General features: G+C 38.0%; 1 protein-coding gene across 2 annotated transcripts in view; it reads left to right on the forward strand.

Moving 5' to 3' along the window:
* The window catches only part of LOC130236979 (inactive N-acetylated-alpha-linked acidic dipeptidase-like protein 2), a 554471-nt gene that overhangs the window by 408278 nt on the left and 132423 nt on the right, over positions 1-13770 (forward strand). For both annotated transcript variants that reach the window (XM_056467749.1, XM_056467750.1), the window contains exon 10: positions 10800-10946. In XM_056467749.1, the coding sequence (XP_056323724.1) occupies positions 10800-10946 (147 nt within the window). The remainder of the gene's footprint in view (positions 1-10799; positions 10947-13770) is intronic.

Below are 13770 nucleotides of genomic sequence, written 5' to 3' on the forward strand. Positions count from 1 at the left end.
GGAAGTTCACATTTTCCACATTTGGTATGACCTCAGCCACTGGGACAGGCCCTAACGAGCCAAGTCCAATGTCTGAAAAGCAATGCCACATCATAACAAACACTACACTTAGCAAAATTTAGGCTGCATTTACACTGCAGATCTTGATGGTCATTTCCGATTTTGTGATTGTATCCGGTTTGTTTGATGACCTGCTTACATCTTTTAAAAGTGACTCGTATTCGATCGTCTGCATTTACACAGCACATGGCAAAGGCGCAATGGCCAGGAAAAGAAACAGCGGGCGCTGACTGACAGCTGATAATTAAAGAGCGCTTTTTTCTCTGTTCCTGTATGTAATCTGTTCGCAGCTTTTGACAAGCTGTTTTACTATATTTATGACAGAAAGGTTCTCATTTGGCCATCTTCTTTTGATATATAGGCTTTTTTAAACCTTTAGGCATCTTAATGTAATGTCCATGGTGTGATTTATGCACGTGATGTATGCACTAGTTTTATATTAGTTTATGTTGGTTACGTGGTGGACATTGCGCTCTCTCGCTCTCGTTAACATGCTTAAATACCTGTGCTTTATTACATTATAAAAGCTGTTTAAGTCCTTGTGTATGAGATTTAAGGTTTTGGACTCTGCTGAAGTCTGTTCTGAAATTAAAGTGTCAGAGTTGACGTCATTCGCTATGGTTTTTAATGACGTGCTACTCCCTTTGACAAGTGAAAATCCGATCTACCTGCTTACACTGCAGACACGAGGGCACAGATACGATTCATATTGGATAAATTTCCACATATGAACAAGGCCTGAATCGGATTTAAGTAAATCGGAATCCATGTGATTTGTTCCTGCTTACACGTACATGGGCCATATCCGATCTGTGCCACATGGGGGGGGGGGGGGGGGTCACTTGAACAATGCAGTGTAAATGCAGCCAAAGTCAGAAAGGTATCATTCTTCTGCAACCACCAAAGCCAGACTCATCCATTGCACTGCCAAACAGAGAAGCATGATTTGACACTTCTACAGTCTACACTGCTCTGTAGTCCGTCTGATGCTTTGCATTGCACATAGTGTTGTAATGCTGGGTTCATCACTCACTCTATAGTTTACTCACGGGATGTTTTCTCCTCACGCAATTTTTTTTAAATTCAATTATTTGAACTTGCCCAGTAAACACAATTGAGGCAAATTATTTGGATTTTTGTCAAAATTTACACACATTCTGCGTAATTCTCAATTAATGCAATAAATCGAAAAGTATGCAACTTTCTTGTGTGAATCCAGCATTGAGCAGCGGTCACACTGGTCTTTTCCTCCCATAGACTTCCATTCATACGCACGCGAATGCATCAGACCGGAAACGCAGGGTCATGCGTTAAGTTTCGCAGTTCACGGCGGTGCAAAGTTCAAACTTGGTGAACTCTGACCTGCGAAATCGCATCATTGACTGCGTGAGACCAATCGAGGATCAAAACAGGACCTCTCTGGACAGAAATTTAAAACATGGAACAATCGCTTGCTTTTTTAAATGTCTAATCATCTTGTTTAATCCCGCCTCTTTTCGCAGCGACGCACAACAGAATTTCACACACACAAACTCTGGTGTGACCGCAGCTTTAGGCTTAGGTGCAGCTGCTTGACCATGGAACCCTAATTTACGAAGCTCTCTATGCATGTTCTTAAGTTAATTAGAAGGCCACACAAGGTTTGGAGATCTGTAGCTATAACTTTTGATAAAATTTGACGACGTCTGTGCACTGCACACTTCAGCATGTGCTGTCCCCAACCTGGGACTCTACATGGCCTATCACTGTGTGCATGAGCTGCTGGTGTTCCCAGCTGCTTCCAATAACAGTTGATTGTGTAGTATTTAGCAATGAGGATATTTCACAAATTGACTTATTTCACAGGTGGTAACCTATCATGGTACCACACCTAGAGATTCACTGAGCTCCCAAGAGTGACCCATTCTTTCACAAATGTTTGTCGAAGCAGTCTATATGCTTTGCATGAAATTAGAACACCTGATTTCAGTAATTTGGATTTTTTGGTAATATAGTGTGCTTCGTGTAAGTTTCTGTTAGTTTGAGTTCCACTTGGAGACTGAGGGTCGAACTGGAGGTCCCACCTGGACTCTGGGACTTATTTAATATGTTGGTATGTGTGAATGATGAGAATTATTGGCTTCTTCAGTTGCACCCCCCCCACCTCCCCCCTGGTGTCCACAAATAAACATGTATTTATTTATTGGTGTTATTGCTTTGTTTGTTTTTAAATATATATATATTTATATATTTGGCAGACCCATGAGTTATTCGTCATGCAGATTCATAAGTCAGAGAATATGTACAGTTAAATTCAGAATTATTAGCCCTGCTGTTTATTTTTTTCCCCAATTTCTGTTTAACGGAGAGAAGATTTTTTTTCAACACATTTCTAAACATAATAGTTTTAATAACTCATTTCTAATAACTGATTTATTTTATCTTTGCCATGATGACAGTAATATTTGACTAGATATTTTTTCAAGACACTTCTATTCAGTTTAAAGTGACATTTAAAGGCTTAACTAAGTTAATTAGGTTAACTAGGCAGGTTAGGGTAATTAGTCAAGTTATTGTATAACGATGGTTTGTTCTATAGACTATCGAAAAAAATATATAGCTTAAAGGGGCTAAAAAATTTGACCGTTAAAATGGTTTTTAAAAAATTAAAAACTGCTTTTATTCTATCCAAAATAAAAGAAATAAGACTTTCTCCAGAAGAAAAAAATAATATTAGACACACTATGAAAATGTCCTTGCTCTGTTAATCATTATTTGGGAAATATTTAAAAAGGAAAAAAAAAATCAAAGGGGGGCTAATAATTCTGACTTTCAACTGTATATACAACTCAGCACATTACAGCAACCTGCACTACCAAATGTCCGTTAAATAAATGGAGACTAATTCTGAACTAATTGGTTCAAAGGTATGACAGTACTGAGTGAAAATACCTGTCCTGAAATGTAAAATTACTTTGTCTTGACAATAGAAAATATTACTAAATCAAATTCAAATCAAACTTTTTCTGGGCAAAATGTGTGTGTCAGTTTGTTCTATAAAACATGTTTCAAAGGATGTGAAAAGGCATTTGTCCAGGAGCTCCAAAAGCAGCTGCAATTTTGTTTGTTTTTCAGGCTCTGTCTGATATGAATTACTCTGATGATTGTTGCTGGTCACAGCTGATTGTAGCACAGCAGTCTGTGCTTTTTCTTCCGTAATGCTTTCAAATAGTGTTAGTATAGATTTACATTGATTTTAGCCTTGCCAGTCATCATTTGCACTTGTTTGAGGTTTGCGTAGCCGCATGAATTTCTGCGTGTGTTGACAAAAAATAATATATATTATAGCTCATGTCAGTGACTATACAGCAGAACAGAAGCTCTTCATTTAGCAGCTGTTTTGCAATCAATACTGTTAAACCTGTAGGTTATTAAATAGCCAAGAGCCAGTTTTACCCAAAACAGATTAATCCTAAACCATCAATCAATACGAAATCAATAGTACTTTGGGGCTTAGCCAGATGTTTTGTGATGCACATTATACAATACAGCAAATTAAATTTATGAGCACATTATTATTAATTTGTTTGTCTGTTTGAAGTCTCTTCTCATTAATGCTGATCAAATCAATATCAGACAAATCACATCAAATATAAACCTCAAAAATTCAATTCAATCAAAAATGATTGCTACTCTCACCTTAAGACCGATTGTTCATGCATTTAACTTTCCAAGTTGTTTAAATTCCTCTAAGACAGTACTAAGCCAAAAACGGTCATCTCTTTTGTAACTTATTGATATATATTCCCATTTCCAATTCAAACATAAAAAATATTCAGAACCGAACTTCAGACTCATGCATAAATTCAGTTGATATTATTTTAATTCTTCTTGTGCTTTGTTTGAAGTCAGTTGAATGTTTAAACTGCAATGTCCTGATTTTGTATGTGGTCACATTGTCTCATTCTGTGTCTCATTGTAATTTTTGTGCCTTAAGGCTTGGACACACTGTCGATAGTTGGCTGTTAGGCAGCATTGGGCTATCGATGAGCATCTGTCAGGCTTATTTGTTGGTGTGCTCCACATGTTGCTCAATTCAGCATGTTGAATCCTCAGCTCTCTTTGAAAGAGAGTGCTCTAACAGTACAATATGAATCAGAGCGTGAAAACAAGAACTGACGCTGCTAATGCTGAGTTCAGACTGCACGATTTTCCAAATAATCGTGTCACAGATGTTTTCACACTGCATGACTGTCTGGGGTAGCATTCCATCGCTGCTGTGTCGGATCGGCGACAGGGGGTTTCACACTGCATGACTTTAGAATAGGAAGAATCGCCAACAACTTTGTCTTCACAACCATACACACAAGAGAAATGACATGGAAACAACGTGAGGTCACGTAATATATCTTTTTTTATTAACTGCTTAATGAGAAAATAGCCTTTTACTGGGGTTGGAAATGTACTTATATTGCTCACCTGGCTTTGAAAGAAATTAGCAATTTATCAGCTTTTTTTTTTCTTTTTCTTTTTTTGACCCGGTTGTGATATTGCTCAGATGACACGTCAAACCGACACGGGCGCTCCTGACAAATTTACACTAGTTTTTCTTCCATTTCTTGAGTCCAAATAGACTGAAAAGAAGCATTTTTAACTTCTTCCCCAACCTCCAGCTGGCCTGCAGATACCCATACTAGTGGATGCTGCTCTCTCATTGGCTGTAGGTGATCGCCAATGTTATTTTCCATAAGAACACATTTCACATGGCATGATTTTGAATTGCCGACAGCTCTAGATATTTAGCATGCCAAATATCTGACGGGTGTCAACGACTCATCAGTGATTCCATCTTTGATAGTTTATACTGTGTGATTGTTACTCACGTGAACGAGTACTGATTTGCCTATGATTTCAGGCATTTCTTGCCAATTTCTCAAAACCTGTCAGTAAACCAAAATTGGGGCTAAAATCATGCAGTCTGAACTTGGCATGAGACAGTTCTAAAGCAAATATGTTCATTTATTTTGTTATATTTTGATATATATATATATTCCCATTTCCCATTCAAACATAAAAATATTAAAAACCGAACTTCAGACTCATGCATATATTCAGTTGATAATATTTTAACTCTTCATGTGCTTTGTTTGAAGTCAGTTGATGTTTAAACTGCAATATCCTGATTTTGTTTGTGGTCACATTGTCTCATTCTGTGTCTCCTTGTAATTTTTGTGCCTTAAGCCTTGGACACACCAAGCTGATAGTTGGCTGTTAGGCAGCCTTGGGCTATCGAAGAGTACTGTCAGGCTTATTTGTTGGTGTGCTCCACATGTTGTGATAGCTCAATTCATCATGTAGAATCATCAGCTTTCTTTGAAAACGAGTGTTCTGGTAGGCCGTACACCTATAATACTATATGAATCAGAGCGTGAGAACAAAAACTGAAATGACACTACTAATGCCGAGTTCAGACTGCACGATTTTCAAAATAGTCGTGTCATAAATGTTTTCACACTGCATGACTATCTGGGGTAGCATTCCATCGATGCTGTGTTGGATCGGCGACAGGGGGTTTTACACTGAATGACTTTAAAATAGAAAGAATTGCCAACAACTTTGTCTAAGTCCGCAAACTATATCTCACAACTAAACACGCGCGAGAAGTGACATTGAAACAATGCAGGGCCATGTAGTATATCTTTTGTTTTTAACTACATATTGAGAAAGAAGCCTTTTAGTGAGGTAGAAAATGTACTTATTTTGCTCACCTGGCTTTTAAGGGAATTAGCAATTTCTCCTCATCGTTTTTTTTTTTTTTCTTTTTCAACCCGGTTGAGGTGTTGCTTGGGTCCAAATAGACTGAAAAGAAGCCCTTTTAACTTCTCCCCATTCTCCCGCTGGCCTGCAGATAACCATAGTCGTGGCTGCTCTCTCATTGGCTGTAGGTGATCGCTGATGTTATTTTCAATCAGAACACATTTCACACAACATGATTTGAATCACCAACATGTCCAGATGTATGTCGCATTCCAAATATCTCATGGCCGTCTGCGACTCATCTGCGATTCTTTCAGATTGTTCAGACTGTGAGATTGCTAGTAACCTTAACGAGTACGGTTTTGCCTTTGATTTCAGGAATTTGTCTGCAATTTCTCAAGACCTGATGGTGAGTCGAAATCGGGGCTAAAATCATGCAGTCTGATCTCGGCATGAGCAAACAATGCGGGTCAAGAGGGAATACAAAGAAGTTGACTATCATCTGGGCACATTTACGAAATATTTGTAAACGATATGTATTATCAGACATATTTAAATGAGTGAATCCCTTTATGGTGAGCAAGAAGTACTGTGAAAATGGTGCATAAACACTCCTTTGTATATTGCTTGCATGGGTGGAGCATTAGTTCTGTTTTTTCTTAGCGGATATTCTCATTTCAGTTGGCTGTTGTTCAGTTGGTGACCAAATTGCAACAGGTGCAAGGAGATTACAAAATAGTTGTTTTTATTGTTAGTTCTTTAACATCAGCTTAGAGTGTCCAAGGCTTATCTACACCCTGGGCCAGCCATAGATTCAGCAGATCATGTGACTGAATAACTGGACTTACCAAAAGACCAATAGTAGCTTTTCGATAGTTGGGCCAGTGTGATTCAGGCTAGCTTGGACCAATAGCTGAAACTCTGGCAGCTAGGCCAAATTCATGCAATGTTTCCACTATACGGACAATTGCTCGCAGTATAGCACAAAAATTCCTGCCCTAAGTATGCCCCCAAATCAAACATTACACAACCTGCCCAGTTCAGCAGGAAGAAGAAAATGAGAATCACACAGGTAAAACACACCATTGCATCATCACGAAAGGATAGAGACATCATGATAGAGACAACTGTAGCAAACATTACATTTTTATGTACAGTAATAAATGTTATAAATAAATATAGAATATGCAAACTCCGCACAGAAATGCCAACTGACCCAATCGAGGCTTGAACCAGCAACCTTCTTGCTGTAAGGCAACAGCGATACCCAATGCGCCACCGCATCATATAATAAATATCAAATGATATTTAGATATGCACACACAAATGTGTTTTAGTTCATTACTTAATTTACTCTATGACTGTAATGTTAGTTGGCATTGTGTCCCAAGTGGTCTCTCCACTAATGGAGGGGTGATGACGCAGCACAGCATCCATAATATCATACAGCATGATTTTTTAATTATTTTTTTCTGTGAGCACCACTCTGACCATTGCAATTCGTATTGGCTTTCAACTGTGCCCACAACTTTTTAAACTTTTTCTGAACTTGTACCATTGTACATTAACTCTGTAGCACACCGAGCTTGGTAACTATGTATTTTATAACATCCTCGTTTCAGCAGAGGATAGCCTTGTTTCAGCTGTCAAACTTTCTCCTCGGTCCAAATGCTCAAGAGAGCACTGGTATCTTCAACTGACCAGTACTGCCTTTTTTATTGTTTGTTTGTTTGTTTGTTTTTGTGCTTTGTCCTTTATGTATGTGCACAACTGCATCACTCTTTACCTGACAATTTACCTTGCAAACTCCACCTTTGCTTTCACCCCATACTAAACCCCTATATCACCGGACCAAAAAAGTGGGAAGAAGTGGGACGGTACTGAAGCTAATAGTGCCTGGCTGCAAACTTGCACATGCTCACTCACTATACACCCACTCAATATAGCAAGGGATGTCACTCTGAGGGGTAGGGGTAGGCTGCAGTGTTCCTGTGAGTGTTCTTTTGGTTAGGACAGTTTTGCTTTGGTGTGACTTTTATTTATTAAAAATAAATAAATGCTTGACTTTAACAGAGTCTAAAACAGAGTCTTGATAGTTTATGAACTCTAAAATTTAGTTCTTATTTCCTATTGGATTTAGGTCAGGTGATTGTCTACACCTTTCTAGCAGCTTATTTTCTAATATTTTCCATTTCCTTAGCTGTGTTTGCGTTCGTTGTCTTGCTAAAATGTCCACCCTGGTTTCATCTTCATCCTCCTGGTAATGTAGGGGTTGGGACTGAATCAGATAATATCTTTTTACACCGGCAACTGATAAGGTTGCTTTCTAAATGCTGAGAGATTTTAGCTGCTGTTTGGGCTTTCCATGCCTTTTTACACCTTCCTTTCTTCATTTAATTTTATTACACATAAATTAACTTAAAGTGTGAACTGTTAGCACTTACATTTACATTTAGTCATTTAGCAGACGCTTTTATCCAAAGTGACTTACAAATGAGGACAAGGAAGCAATTTACACAACTATGAGAGCAGCAGTGAGTACGTGCTATAGACAAGTTTCAGGTGTGTAAAGTCTAAGAAGCAAAGCATTAGTAATGTTGTTTTTTTTTTTTCTTGAGAGAGTACAGTTAGTAGTATAGCCAGATCAATATACTTCACCCACAGCTATTTTTTTTCCTGTAATTTAAAACTGTTATGTTCATGTCAGAGCTCCAATTAGGTGATGTTTACATCAATATTCATCAGCAATTTAGTAAATAGTGAGGCATTATAGCACATAATTGTCTTTTGCACAGATATTTGCTTGTAGGGAAAATCTATTATTTCACCTCTACTATTTATACTTTGAGGTGTTTTATAGGTGTTGTGATCACGAGCAGTGTTGCTCTTGCTGTTGGAGAACACTGACATTCAACTGCACTACAGATCCATCATGCACTTTACTCACACACCTGTCTCATATCCCTCTTGATTGAAAACACATACAACTGAAGCTGTTCAGGACTAATCAGGACTGTAAACACAAACACATGCACACACACACACACACACACGCATTGTTGGTGTGATCTGTGAGCATGACTGAAGTATTATCATAGTTCTTGCCTTTCGTATTTTTGCCCTTTGCATTGTTTATTGTTAATGTTGTTTTGCCACCTGTCCTGACCATTTGCCTGCTTTTCTGACTATGCTTTAGATTACCTGCTTGCTCTAGCCTTTTCCTGTTTTGAACTTTGCTCGCCTGACTGACCGATTAGAAAATCATTTAATTTATAAAATTGAAGTTAAAGCTTAAGTCACAGCACAAGTCACACTCATATACACTGACCATTCAATAGCTTTGTTCATACACAGCAGGGTAAAAGAAATTTAAAAATAATCCCAAAAGCTGAATAGGCAAATGTTGTGCAATAAAAAATAGCATTACTAACCAATGAGAAGACTAGGATGAACTGTGCTTCTACAGAATTCCTACGTAGAAAGAACAGAAGTTGGAAATTTATGGATTTGTGCCGAACTGTAGCATCATTGACCACTAACAATGTACAGTACCTATTGTAAAGAGTCGGGTTGACAACAGAGGTGAGGATCCACGTGCAGCTTCATTAAACAAAATAGTCAACATACTTCACCCACAGCTTTTTAAAAATTATTTAAAGCTGTCACGTCCATGTCAGAGCTCCAATTAGGTGATGTTTACATCTATATTCATCAGCAGTTTAGTCAATAGTGAGGCATTATAGCACTTAATTGTCAGTGTTTATTGGTTTTGCTTCTATTGCATAGATATTTGCTAGTAGGGATTATTCCATCCGATTATTCCTGAACAGCTTCAGCTCTGTGTATTTGAAATCAAGGGGGATCTGGGCCAGGTATCTGAGTGAAGTGCATGATGAATCTGTAGTGCAGTTGAATGTCAGTGTTCTCCAACAGCCTGCAAGAGCAACAGTGCTAGTGATCATGACACCTATAACTGTCAGAATGTTTGTATGCTTTTAATAAAGTTTTTATTCTAATTTGTAGTTAAGAGGAATTAAAGTATAAATTGAAATGCAAAGTCAAAGTATAAATAGTCGAGTTGAAAGAACTCCCTACCAGCAAATGCTGATGCAAAACCAATCAACACTGACAATTATGTGCTATAATGCCTCACTATAGACTAAATTACTGATGAATATAAATGTAAACATCACCTAATTGGAGCTCTGACATGGAAATGACAGCTTAAACATACTGGGAAAAAAAGCTGTGGGTGAAGTATGTTAACTATTCGGTTTAATAAAGCAGCATGTGGATCCTCACCTCTGTTGTCAACCTGACTCATTACAAAAGGTACTGTACCTTGTTAGGGGTCAATGAAGCTACCATTTGGCACAAATCCATACATTTCCCTATACTGTTCGTTCTACTGTTCTATGAATTAATTCTGTAAAAGATCAGTTCATCCTGGTCTTCTCGTCGGTTAATAATGTTTTATTGCGCAGCATTTGCCTTATCCAGCTTTTTGGCTGAAGAAAGAGAAATCACGGTTTAATATATAACTATTAGATTATTTTCAAATTTATTTGCATATTATGCCATGGATATACCTCTCTATTGCATACTGTAGTCCTTTTTGTCTTGCTCTCTCAGATATCTCATCTGCTCACCAAAAATGACCAATAACATCCTTAGCCATGTCTACATGAATACTGTAGTACTACATGCATAGTGCATACTGTAAGAGAGGTACCAGGCATGAAAGCTTGGCAGGCACAACAGTAACTATGGAGGGCGGGGCATAGTGAAGGGTCAATTATGTAGAAAACAAAGAGCTACAGTGGTTTCCCTGGTTGAAGTAACTTGTGCTGGCCACAAAATGGTGATTTTTCTTAAATTCAAGAAGATTCTTAAATGTGGTATCAAATTTGGTGCTTTATTTTCACAGCTCCAAGTTTTATGTTAACTTTGGATGGCTACATAGCTAGAATAACAGTCATTTTGCATGTGTGTTTATTTTTCAGAAACATTCTGTGAGCTGCAGCAGAGGAGCTGGATGCTCTGTGTCCAGTGTCAGCTCACTGCAGACTCCTGGAGATGCCCATTTTTTCTCCAATCAGCTTGGAGTCCCTACAGTGGAGTTCACATACTCAGAGGTCCCTAAAACAGAGGTACAATACTTTCACACACAATAATTCAAACATTCTTTACATGTACTTCAGTCCATTGTTTAATTTTATTTAAGTACTGGTATAAACTTCATCACTGTCCAGGAGGAAAAAAAGGTTTTCAAGAGGCAAGCACATATTAGTATAATAGAGTCTATGCATTTGAAAATTTAAAACAATTCCCTCAAGTCATCTTTTAAACACACAAGGCATAATGAGAAGATCTCTTATTTGTTTCTTGCTATATGGGGATGCAGTAAAATATAAGATATCTGGTCATGACGGATCAGTTTTGGTTTTAAGTTGCATGTGGATCGGTTGGATTACATTTAGATCAGAAAGATGCATTTCTGGTTTTTAATTATTTTATCCACAAAAAAGGAGCACTTTCGCACTAAATATATGCATTAAAGGTTTATTATGGAGCCAATGCCATTAAAAGAACCTCTATTCTATAATATTACCACTAATGTAAAATAACAAATTACAAATACTGCAATCACTCTGATTCTAATTGTACTACTAAGCAAGATAAATAAAAAAATGAGTACTTTTACTTATGTAGCATTTTAGTGCTGTATATTTATTTATTTATTTATTTTGATTAGCCAAGTAGAATAATCAGTTTCTCTGAAGAATCAATAGTTTCAGCCCAATAAAATCGCACATCGAGAAAACACACCAGACAGACCGGCAGCCAACTGAACCTGGTGAGCAGCCTTGTCATCAGAAGCCAAAACACAGACTAATATGTTGCTCACATGATCATTAATATGCACAGCTCAGACTGTTTTGAAATACTATGTATGTGGGACTTTTATTTTGAAAACGGTGGATGCAGAAATATGTCATAAAGAAATGGAGAGCACTGAGAGCTGCATCAGAGTAAAGCTCATTAATGTTCGCGGCCATTCCAAATATGGTCAATCTGAAGCTTATGACTCTAGGGAAATATTATGGAGTAATACATATAAAGCATAGCATATAAAACCATTTCTGGAGATTTTTATTTTATTTACCTAAGGCACACACTTACCTTTGTATGTAGATATGTATGTAGATAGTAGGGAACCATTTAAATAACTAAATCAATGCAGTATATGGCAGCTTTAAACTGCTTAGCCTGAAGACCCAGATAAACAATGAATTAATCTTAACTCTTTCATAGATGCATTGTTGTCTTGTTTGAGATGCCATTGTTCATGTGTGTTTGTGAATCATGTGTTCGTGAATCAACTTGTAACATTTTAATAATATTCAAATAATTCGAACTTAGTGTCACGGTGACACAGTGGTTAGAATGATCACTTCACGGCAAGAAGGTCCCTGGTTCAAGCCCCAGCTGGGTTAGTGTGGGGAGCATTTTTGTGGGGAGTTTGCATGTTCTCCCCATGTTCGCGTGGGTTTCAGGTGCTCCAGTTTCCCCCACAGTGCAAAGACATATGGTACAGGTGAAATGAATAAGTTGGCCCTAGTGTATGTATGTTAATGCAAGAGTGTATGGGTGTTTCCCAGTTTTGGGTTGTGGCTGGAAGGAAATCCGCTGAGTAAAAAAACATATGCTAGTATACCAATTGAATGTTGGCGGTTCATTCCGCTGTGGCGATCCCTGATTAATAAAGAGACTAAGCCAAAAAGAAAATTAATGAATGATTGATAATCCGAACTTCCCATCACTAGACTTGTAGACTTGTAGATTGAAGATCTTTGTTTGTTTATTTATTTATTTAATTTTTCATTTCGAGTTACACTCACATCCTGAAAATGTTCCTCGTTCAGACCTTTATGTCTGCTTCTGTCTAAAATCAGTAGGCTTGTCATTTTCCCAGAAATCATTCACTATTTCCCTGGGGAAAGCACAAATTTATAGGAGAGTGCCACGGCTAATACTGAAAGCTTGTCAGAGAAAGAGAAGAGGGCATGGATTTGCAAAAGGTCAATTAAACCACTGAATGAATTCTTCAGTTCAACTAAGTTTCCCTCACATATCCACCCAGAGTTCCCACACATTCACAGAAACCTTGGAGGGGATTTTGCACTCACTGTGACCTTAATGCTTTCATGCAGTTCAGTGTGGATTGTCTGGTGCGGCACATGCTGTCACTTCTCTCCCATGCACCCTCTTTGCCTCATTATGATACGCAAGGAACTGTTTCCTGTCATATAAAAGGATTTTCCATGTTCCTCAGTGAAACCCCAGGACTCCTTCAGCAGCCACATCAGTGCTTGTTCCATCTGTCGTGGCCTTATGTCTGTGCGTTATCTGTTGTGTCCTTTCAGACGACACATGTGCACATCTCTCAGGAGCAACACACTTTCTCTTCCTTTAAAATAAACACTCAGGCAGCTTGAATGCTAAAGTGTGTACATATGTTCCCTTATTTTCATTTTGCACTTTATCTGAGAGCATTCTTTAATTCAGAGATGGACTTGTGCTTATTAATAACCATGAAGACGATTAGATCCATTAAAGAATCCAACCTTAGTGGAGTGTTGGGGATGTTTTCATTTACCATGGAGTGATTTTGAGTCTTGGATGTTTCAGGACATATTAGGCATAGTAATTGTATTTATATACACAAACACACACATTCACACACACACACACACACACACAGACACATACACACAGTATAATCTGCTCGTTGTGCTGAAGGCTTGGTCGAACGGCCTGCAAAAGTGAAGAACAGGTTAGGAGACTGGCGGCTGGTAAGTGGGTCATTCAGAAGTCATCATTAACACCTGTTTCTTCTCAGTGATTGGGTCAGAGAGATGCTTTTTAAGCGAGAAGAGGGGCCTGTCACGATGAGAAAGTAACCACGAAGAA

The sequence above is a fragment of the Danio aesculapii genome, chromosome 11 (assembly GCF_903798145.1).
Source record: "Danio aesculapii chromosome 11, fDanAes4.1, whole genome shotgun sequence".
In the NCBI taxonomy this organism is placed as follows: Eukaryota; Metazoa; Chordata; class Actinopteri; order Cypriniformes; family Danionidae; genus Danio; species Danio aesculapii.